The sequence below is a fragment of the Phalaenopsis equestris genome, unplaced genomic scaffold (genome assembly GCF_001263595.1).
Source record: "Phalaenopsis equestris unplaced genomic scaffold, ASM126359v1 Scaffold000212, whole genome shotgun sequence".
NCBI classification, from domain to species: Eukaryota; Viridiplantae; Streptophyta; class Magnoliopsida; order Asparagales; family Orchidaceae; genus Phalaenopsis; species Phalaenopsis equestris.
Genome location: NW_018164654.1, coordinates 113727 through 124589, shown reverse-complemented (window position 1 = coordinate 124589; position 10863 = coordinate 113727). Strand labels below are relative to the sequence as shown.

The window sequence follows — 10863 nt, the reverse complement described above, 5'->3', positions numbered from 1 at the left end:
CTTGTAGTAACTCACCGACCCATTTATCACCAACACATGTCGATGTCATACATGGATCGTTCGATGTAAGTGAAGTAGTAGTCATATAACAAAGTAAGAATAATCACAATCTTTCTAACATAGTGCAAATGTTCTGGATTCATCCTATCAAAAGTAGTTCAAAGATTTTAATACCTTCAAACATTTAAAGACATCTAGATGCAACAGTACAATAAGTTTTTAGTAAAAACATCCAGTTAAGCATAGAGTGAAATAAAAGAAGTGCTAGGAAAAGAAATAGCAATCCACGTTACAACAATACAATCAGTTTTGAGATAACGAAACGACAAGCTTTCTAAACATTCAGTTCTCCATGAAGGAACGTAAGAAATCGACTTGATATTCTGCCTCTAACTTCACAAAAAATTCTCTACGGACTGGATCTTGTAGTAATTTAACACAAATGAGATAAAATTTTCTATCTCCCTTCACCTCAGCATGTGTATTTAGGATTTGAAGTCACCCCTCAATGGATACATCTTGTGATGCATAAAGCTTAACAGAACATGATTCAGCAAGCTTTTCGATTGTGCTTCTGACGAATGTCGCCCCTTTCTTCTTTTTCTCCACGCTACGTCGTTTTGGAATGGAGGAGGATTCAACAAGTCTTTCTTCAACTGACCTATGGATTTGACAAGGCACTTCTCCTGAGCCACTTATATTATCAGTTCCAAGAGCATTAGTTGTGTCAATAAACTCATGTTCAAATGAGGTGAAAGCATGTGCTCCCGTTGCAACAACCCCTTTGAACATACCATCCAGCTTCTCTTCCATTACTAGATCAATACCATTCATTTTAAATTTCTTAGCTGCTGGCACGACCTGCATGGTGAAGAAAAGTTAATTAGTTAAATCATTTCAATATAACTCAAATTGAAATAAGGAAATGGTATAGGGTAAGTTTTTAGCTGTAGTTTCTCAGCCCACCACTCCTCAGGAGCATCTATCCCTATAAATGAATAGGCTCATTTGAATTTAACTTCGGTACATAGCTGAAATACTCAAAATATTAGACCTTATTGGCCATATGACAATTTAACCTATGGCGATAAAATGTGTTGTATATGTGATTTGGGTGATGAAATAGTTAAGAAAGTAAAAAATTGATGCCTTGCTATTTCATGGGAGGATAGATCCCAAAATTTTGTTTGATGAGGTTTTGTATATGAATAATTATTTGGAAGATGAAATATGTTTGATGAGTGTTTTATAATCCTTGTTAGATTAAAATTATTTGAGCAAACTCGATCAATTGTATTGAATTTGCATGAAAAATGAAAGAGAAAATTTTGGTACAGCATATGTATTAATTTAGACAGAAGTAAATAGTTTTCTTTGCCATATCAAGAACATTTGCTTGCTGACTGTAATCATTAAATTTTGAAAAAAAAATTATTTTTAATTATATAAAAATATTTGAAGAGTTAATCCGTTTTTAAGTGGGAAGAGATCTAAAAATTACACTTTATAGATTTAGAATTAATGTGCTAATATCTAAAGAGAGTTGACACCCTATAGTATTTCATTACTTGAACTTGCTTCTGAACTTGTATTACATTTTGAGCAAATATTGAAATCTAGATTACTAAAAGATTCAATGCATATGCCAATAATTTGTCTTATCATCAAAACAATCAAAGTATTGCACTTTTTGTATTTGCGGGCAATCGTATCACTTTAAAAAGTATACAAAGTAAAATTTATATGAAGTGCATTTGGTTTTGTGTGTTTTGAAAATCAGTTTTGAATGTTATCAAGTTAGTTATTATATGCATGAATGTCCGAGCCAAAAGTTATAAATTGATATAGAGTGCTAATATGATCAAAAAATTTAGTAATAAAATGTACTCATGAATTTGATCACTTAAAATTGATAATGATTAGAAAATGCTTTCTGTGTTTCAAACTTATGTTAAACGTTATGATAAAGTATGTAAGTTTATCATAAGTACTGAAACTTATATGGACATTGTGTCCATTGCTTATATTAAGCTTATAAAAGTAAAACCAACAGCTCACCAAAAACTATATAAACTAAAGTAGCCTGGTTATATTAAAATTTAATTTTGTTCCATGATGATATTTAGTTATACATGGCAATAAAATTTGTTGTGATCTTTTGCTCACAGATATTAGACATATTATTTTCGGTAATCCATGACTATATGATTTATAAGTTACCTATTTTAAGAATCCAATAGTTATGTACTAATCTAATAAAAGTAGACTAGTTTTAATACTTACCCCACCTAAATAAAAGTCTACTAAGCTATAAAATAATCTACTACTAATAAGTTGAGAAAATACTTGAATGTTTTAGATCAAAATGTTTCTGAAAAAGAAAAAAAATTAAATAAATGACTCATGCCTTGTTAGCAATAAAACCTAAGGATAATATTGTTGAAATTTTGATCGTGCTTTTAAATGTTAATAAGGTATTTTCTAATTTTTAAATAATGACATTATGATGCTCTTCTAAATGAGTTGTTAAAAGCTAAAGTTTACAATATGTCATTAATTTAATTCGCGGGTCATCTTTGGGTAAACTTCGATAGTATACAATGAATTTAACTAGATAAGATGAACATAAAGGACAAGTAAATTGTTTGTTAAAAAGTGATTAATTAAAGTGAATTTAACTAGATAAGATGAACATAAAGGACAAGTCCCCGTGTAGTTCTACCTCTCCATGAAAATGAAATAATGCTTACTGCAAAGAAGAGGAATAAATGTGCGATCGAAAAAGTTTACCTCTGAGAATGTTGAAGGAGTTTGCCGAGATGGAACAACGGAGCTAAAGGAAACAAATAGGGTAGACCTAAAAATCGGGGGATAAGAATCTCAGGGAAATAATTTAAGAGGGAAGAAGAGATGAATGAGAGGAGGGAAGATCGGGATTTCTTACCAAGGTCGGAGCAAGATGCCTTCAGCGGAGGCATAGCAGAGCAAGCTTCCTTCGGCGAAGGCAGATCGAAGCTCGGATCGGAGCTTCGGCGGCGGCAGATCGGAGCTTCGACGGAGATAGAGCGGAGCAAGATTCCTTCGGTGGAAAGCTTCCTTAGGCGTAGGCAGATCGGAGCTTTGGCGAAGGCAGAGCGGAGCAAACTTCCTTCGGCGAAGGCAGAGCGGAGCTCGCAGCGGAGGCAGAGCGGAGCAAGCTACCTCCGGCGGAAAACTTCTTTCGGCGAAGGCAGAGGGGATTGCGGGTCCGAAGCCAAATATTAGGGCACGGGGGAGGGGCAGGCGCGGAAAAGAGGGTTCCCGCAATCACGTTTGCCCCTATTTTGAAATGTTGTTTACAAAAAAGCTCTCCTACGCACTTATAAGCTGCCCCAAATAGACCCTTAGTTTCCAAGATTGGGTCTACCGTCGGAATATACACTCACCTTTCGGAAATGTGTAGTATTCAATGCTCTAAACAAACAGTACGGCGGCATTTTCAAAAACGCCGCCGCACTTATAAGCTACCCCAAACGACTTGTAAAATTCTAATATTCAATCCAAGATTGGGTCTACCGCCGGAATATACACTCACGGTAACGGACACGATTATGCAAACAATTGAACGAATGAGATCCATTTAGTCTCATTTTTCAAATATTAAAACACGCTACCTTCAAAACAAAAAATATATACCTCTTATATTTAAATTAAATTTCAAAATTATTTTCAATTTTCAAAAATCAAAAAGTTGACCTACACTTGTTCAGCATGCATACAACAATAACAATCAAGAAAGGACCATACATTCAACATGAATCATGGTCAGACTGCATTTTCCATAGCTTCTTTTAGTCTAATGAGTTAAAACAACACGATGGAAAGAAATATCTTCCATTCAACAAGCTAAAGGCTTAGCCAATGATGTTGACTACACTTATCAAGCCATTAAGCAAAGTTAGGTTTGTTGTAGACATACGAATCAACATCCATCCAGATCACCAACATAAACAACTACAGCATCCCATTTTGGTGACCTTGTAAGCCTTGATGAGCAAAGTTAGGTTTGTTGTAGACATACGAATCAGCATCCATCCAGATCACCAACATAAACAACTGCAGCATCCCATTTTGGTGACCTTGTAAGCCTTGATGAAGGCCACATATAACTAGACCAAGTATCGCACTAGGAGCTTCTAAAATTCCCAAACATTTGCACACTTTGCATAACATATCTTCGATCCGCCTCAAACATTTTGTTTAAGTTCATGCTTTATGAACATTGGTCTAAAATCATCTCAAGAGACCCTATTTAAGAAAATACAATATCTAAGACCTTTAAAGGAATAAAAAAAATAAGGATCCACAACATCCCAGAAAAATATAACGACCCATATGATTATAGTGAAAATCATACATGTAAGAGCATACCTGACAAGGCTTGATCTTGGTTAGCTCGTTGCCTTAATAGAGAAAGCTCACTCTAAGTATTACAATGACAATATTACAGTTCTCTAATTATACAAAAACACACCCCAAATGGAGTTATTAAATTATACGATTATACTCTAGCCTTTTAATACCCCTCAATCCATATGCTTATCTTGATAATCCTACGACACGAAAGAGCATACCTGACAAGGCTTGATCTTGGTTAGCTCTTAGCTCTAATACAGTAAGCTCATTCTAAGCATTACAATGACAACATTACAACCCTCTAACTATACAAAACCGCGCCCCGAATGGAGTTATAAATTACATGCCAACCCCCCACCCCACCAAAGTGCATTGACGCATGCGAAGGGGCGTGAGATCCTCTTTCGTGTCCCCAGTCACTTAGATAGAACCGGTCCAGACTTCGACATCAAATACAAAGAACCAAGAATAAAATCAACATCAAAAGGTCAACTTAACTAGCTCACCAAAGTTTTGAAAATCAGCACCTCTAGGTTTGCAAACTAATAAGCCAACTTGAAAAGATAAAATCCTCAACTCAAAAGTCTAGGACTGAGATCAGCACAAAAGTTAAACCCAACAAGTCATAAGAATGGTTGAGTCATTAATAACTTCCCTTGTTCAATATGCCATAAGAACAACATTTAAAGTGGCACCTAATTCACAAGATTAATGGTAGAGCTAAAATTTCAAGCCTCTCTGATTGGAACAGCTCAATCAGTATATAAGCCAAGAAGATCTGATACTACCATTAATGATCAGCCAGCTTATTAAATCTAAATCCCTTCAACAAGTCCTCTATGAATAAAGTCTTACATGATCATCTTATCCCAAAACAAGTTTAAAATAAGCAAGGGCCAGTAGACTCCAATTCAGCTAAATTGAGTACGTGAAGGGGAGCTAAATTGAGTCCATCATCAACAAGTTTGCCATTCATAATGCATTGAATTGATGATAATCTCTGCTGGCTTAGCATGCTAGGGCAACTTGGCTGATAAGTTATTAGTCTAAACGCCCAACCTTTGAGTCAAAGCTGCCCCTATCCAGGCATCAAGAAATTGACCCTACATGCAAACTCAAATCAAAAAATACATTTCGCATTGACCAAAATAATTTCGGGTAAGCTACGGGTTAAGAATGTCAAACCGTTTAATTTTTTGGGTTAGTAGTTTTAGGGTTGACCGACCAACCCTAAATTGAGCAGAAACTTACCCGCCAAAATTGACTCGAAATTTACCTAAGATCAACTTGAAATCAATCAGAATTTGACACGAAATCGACCCAAATAATTGTTCTACTAATGTTAAATGGGTTATATAGGTCAGGTTCAATTTGGCGAGTTGCAGGAGGCACGGGTTTGGTTCAATGAGTTGCAAGCGGGTCAGGTTTGGGTTGATATTTCTACCCTGTTTAATATCCACATCGTGTTTGGGTCAAACATTTTTGGGTCCGGTCAGTTTCGTGTCGAACTCAAACCTACCCATGAACCCAATTTGACACCTCTACCCCTGTCCATAGATACTCACTAAACTCTATAAACTATTCAATCAAGAATCAATTCCTATCTAGTGCATTATTAAAATCAATATTGCTAATAACGCAGGGCTTGCTCAGTGGCCGAGAACCTATCAGCCTTCATGGGGACTAAAATTGTCGCTCCTTCCCTCTCAGAACTTCCTACTGTACTTCCTTCCATAGAGGGAACTTCTTCCTCTTCAATTCCTTTCCTATATTTTATTCTTTTCCAATTTCTAATTCTTACATATTTCTCTTCCTTTCCTATTTCTATTCATTCCTCTTCTATTCCTTGCCTTTTCTATTCCATTCCTAGTTTTATTTCCTTCCTATTGTAATTCCTTCCTATTCTAACAACTAGTACCTATTATAAATATATTTTTTGTTATCTTAGGGTTCAGTTTTTGGTCTTCTGATTTTATATTTCTATCCAACTTGCCGCTGGAGACTCTTTTCCCTTCGAGAGTTATATAAAAAGGAGAGGAAGTGCTCCAGCTATAACTCGTCCGAGGTGGTGATCTTCTCCAAAGATTCGAGGGGTGCTCCAGCCGTAACTCGATCCTGCGAGGGTAGTTTTCCTTCCATATTCCCCTCCACTTGCTTGTTGCCATCTCCCCTATGCTCGACCTTCCTGTAATCCGCTGGCATCTAGCCCTCCAGGTTTCTTCCAGCCACCGCACAGGCCTTCTGGCCCCTCTTTCTGCTGTTGTCCGTGCTTTCAGTGGTTGCACTAACCTTCTGGTCCTGTTCCTGCTACCGCCAAAACTGTCTTTGTTGCCGCCAACCCTTCCAGGCCAGCACTTGTTGCCGCCAACTCCACCAGAGCTTATTCCTACTACTTTCCAACCACAGGCAGCGGTCTCTGTTGCTGTCCCCCCCTAGACGCTTCCTGCGGCTGCCCAATCCCCCGCCACCACTCCTACTCCCTTCTAAGCCGCAACCACTTGATTCCAGCCTCCTCCCAGCAGGCCGCCAGCCCTCCTACGCCATCCAACGCAGTTGCCACCCACTGTCATCCACCCTCCAGCACCACCGTCAATTCCTTTCTTCCCTTCTGAGCCTGTCGCCTTCCTCTAGGGAGTCATTTATGAGTTTTGCGTTGTTTTCTTTCTTATTTTGCAGTATCGTCGTTATTCCTTGTTTGTATTATTTAATGTTGAGAATTCATCATTGTCACTTTTGGATTCAATAATAAAATTTATTGTTCGGTCATGGATTGGGTTAACCCAGTATCAACCAAATAACAAATCAGGTTGAAGCTCAGTCCACTCTTAATGTGACATCTATGAATATTTCTAAAAATCCAAGCAAGGACCTAAGCGAGAGATCTAAGACATTTCATTGGATATCTCCGCCGCCATCTCTATCACCAACTCTCATTGTATCTTTATCACATTCTTCACCTCTTCTTCCCTTCTGAGCCTGTCGCCTTCCTCTAGGGAGCCATTTATGAGTTTTGCATTGTTTTCTTTCTTATTTTGCAGTATCGTCATTATTACTTGTTTGTATTATTTAATGTTGAGAATTCATCATTGTCACTTTTAGATTCAACAATAAAATTTATTGTTCGGTCATGGATTGGGTTAACCCAGTATCAACCAAATAACAAATCAGGTTGAAGCTCAGTCCACTCTTAATGTGACATCTATGAATATTTCTAAAAATCCAAGCAAGGACCTAAGCGAGAGATCTAAGACATTTCATTGGATATCTCCGCCGCCATCTCTATCACCAACTCTCATTGTATCTTTATCACATTCTTCACCTCTTCCACTGTTTCTATTCCATCCCCCTCTCCCTGTCCATCTATTTAGCTTTAACCCTCATTCTCAGCTTCACAAATGAGGAAGAAGGAAAACAAAAGTTAGGAATAACGCAAAGTAAGATTGCAGACGTTGAAGCATTCATGAGAAAAGAGGGAATGGATACAAATATTTAACGATACTGCGTGCAAGCCTTAATCATTTCAGTAATTTAAATAAATAAATAACTTGGTAATGAAGAGCGACAGCTTCTCAAAAAGTAGTTTATTGTTGCACTGTACACAGCAAGAAATAGCTAAAAAAATTAGTTCGAGGTGCAATAAAATATGCAAAAAGGACATCATTCACAGCTTCACCAGAAAAAAAGTGTATAGGATAGTGCTCAAGATCAAGATTTAGCCTAGCTAGGCAGGTCTTAAATAATCATCTAAAGGATCAACCATCAACCCCCGTTCATCACACAAACCTTAGTAAAAGTATACAGTTGAAGCAATAGTAGAAACTAGATTTCAGAACAAATTCAGTCACAACGAAAATAAAATATTAGAATGGATTAATTGCCTGTTTTATAACAAACATCATCAACTAAAGAAAATTTTACTCTGCATGACCTCACACTGGTAACACATAACTAATCAAATTATTCTACAATGTAAATGATCGCAAGTTAAAAGATAGCTGTCTTCAAGACTTGTTCAAAGGTGAATATCCAACAAGATTAAAACAAAGATGTTGATAGAGCACAATTCAATAAAATCATGTGAAAGAGGCGGCAGAAAAATATGAACCTAGTGAAATTAAAAGAACGGTGAGATAAAGAAAGATAAATCTTTTTCCCACGAAGAGTAGTTGCCGCATGTTATCATTGAAAAAAATGGACAAGGTTCTCTGGAAAAAAAAAACATTTTGCCAGTGCAAAAACAAACTCTTTGTATGAAGAAATGTTAAGATAGGATGCCGAAACACTACATTATTTAAAGGGTCTCAATGAGATCATCAGAAAATTTGGGCAACTCTAGCTTGTGAACTAATGATCAGATTCTCCAAAAAGATATTCTATGCCATGCAAGAAATAGCATGCCAACAATTAAAATAATAATAATAATAACAAAAAACATGCCAACAATTGCATGTTCATGCTGAGAAAAATAAAAAACAAATAATTTCAGAGAAAACCGTGAGGTTCAAAGTAAAATATAATCAATAATTCACATGCCTGCAATCTTAAGTAAGTAAACACTGGAGCCTCCAGCAGGCGTATGAACTTGTCTAACTGCATCAAGAACTTGGCATTTATGTCTTCCTCCACCAGTGATTGAATTACAGCACTGGCGTGGCGGTAGGCCTTTTTTTATCAGAAATAGATTATCAAAACAAATTAGACTAACTTCATAAAGAATTAACAGTACCAAGGGTTTATACTAACCTGAGCAAGTATGCACAAACTTATCATTCCCATTTGTGAATGACACCAAGAAGAATACATACAAAGAAATAAATCTTTGCTGGCAGGATTCGTCAATGATTGTTTTAGAAGATTTCTCAAGTCGATCAATTCAGACGAGGTAAGGAGAATCAAATTCAGAGCCTGCAAACACAAAAGGCCCTAATTTTATAATTTTTTTATCCGCATCTGCTCCTTTCACTTGTAATCATCACAAAAAGTTGTAAGATGTGATAATTGATAAAACCTGAACCATGTTTGATGCAAAACTAAAATCTCTTTCACCCTCAAGGATTTGAGAAAATTCTCGGTAAACAAGTTCAGCATCCAAAAGAACACAAAGCCGACATACTATCAAAGCACTACGCCTGGAAATGTATCACATTAAATATATAAAATAGCAAACCATTCTCAGTGAATGAGCTTGCAACTTGTTCTTAGGAAAAGAAAATAAGGTGAAAAATAATATCCGGAAAATTCACCCAAAAAAAAAACATATAGCATACTTCTCCAGAAGCCTATGATTAGAGCGGAAGGTGCTTATCAGAAAAACCACAAGATGGTGAAAACGTTGAGAATCTTTTGCTATGCATGCATGAACGTCCAGCGCAAGCAGAACAACCTGTAAATAAGTAACAATACTGTAATAAGCTGGCGGGAAAAAAATAAGTTTGAAAAGAAGCAGCCTTCGATAAAACTGTATACAGCCTATGGTATTCAATAACACGTTCTTAATAGCATCATATTTTTTAGTGTGATCATATTAATATGCTACATATGATATAGCTTCTTTGTAGGATTTGGTCAAAACTAATTTTGTCATCGTACGTAAATTAGTGCAAATGATGGATAAGTGGTTCAAAGTGATGGAATGTAATTATAGTAGTATTAGCTCTAGTGACAGAAGTGTGACTTTGGGTGATCAAATTATTAAAAGGTGTGAACGATTTAGATATCTTGGGTCCGTTGTTCAAAGCGATGGTGATATAGATGGAGATGTTAATAGTAGAATTCAAGTTGGTTGGTTGAAGTGGAGGAATGCTTCGGGCCTTTTGTGTGATAGAAAAGTATCGCTTTGACTGAAAAGAAAATTTTATAAGACAGTGGTGAGATCTGCAATGCTCTATGGCGTTGAATGTTGGCGTTTAAAAGAGAAGCATAATAATAAGTTAAGTGTTGCCGAGATGAGAATGATTAGGTGGATGAGTGGCTTTACACTTGAGACAAAATGCGAAATGAATATATCCATGATAGGGTTGGTGTAGCTCCTATGACGGACAAAATTAGAGGAAGTCGTCTTAGATGGTTTGGTCACATTAAACGTCAACCATCTGATGATCCAATTAGGAGAGTAGATCTTTTAGATTCGACTTGTGTTAAGAAAGACAGAGGTAGACCGAAAAAGACTTGGGCTTATTATATAAAAAATGATCTTAATTTACTAGAACTAAATGAAAATATGACACTAAAAAGGACGCAGTGGAAAAAAAAGGATTCATGTAGCCGACCCCACGTAGTGGGATTAAGGCTTTGTTGTTGTTGTTGTTATTGTTGATGGATAAGTGGTTGCTCTAAGCTTGAAGCAATCAATTATTGCTTAGCCTTCTAGCTTTTATAATTTTTTTTATTCATATTTTTTTGTAGATTTAGACGGTTCTCCCTCTAATTATCATATTATTTGTCAACATTAGCAAGAGAACCCAAATA

At 36.4% G+C, this 10863-nt stretch overlaps 1 protein-coding gene across 1 annotated transcript in view; it reads right to left on the bottom strand.

The window, feature by feature from the left end:
* LOC110023127 (protein VAC14 homolog) overlaps positions 1–9907 on the bottom strand; it is a gene marked incomplete at its 5' end in the record, with an annotated part of 26943 nt that extends 17036 nt beyond the window's left edge. Inside the window, 4 exons of the mRNA XM_020722378.1 lie at positions 8929–9057; positions 9139–9300; positions 9404–9524; positions 9663–9907. Coding sequence (XP_020578037.1) covers positions 8929–9057; positions 9139–9300; positions 9404–9524; positions 9663–9907 — 657 coding nt within the window. The remainder of the gene's footprint in view (positions 1–8928; positions 9058–9138; positions 9301–9403; positions 9525–9662) is intronic.
* Between the last annotated feature and the right edge of the window lie 956 nt (positions 9908–10863).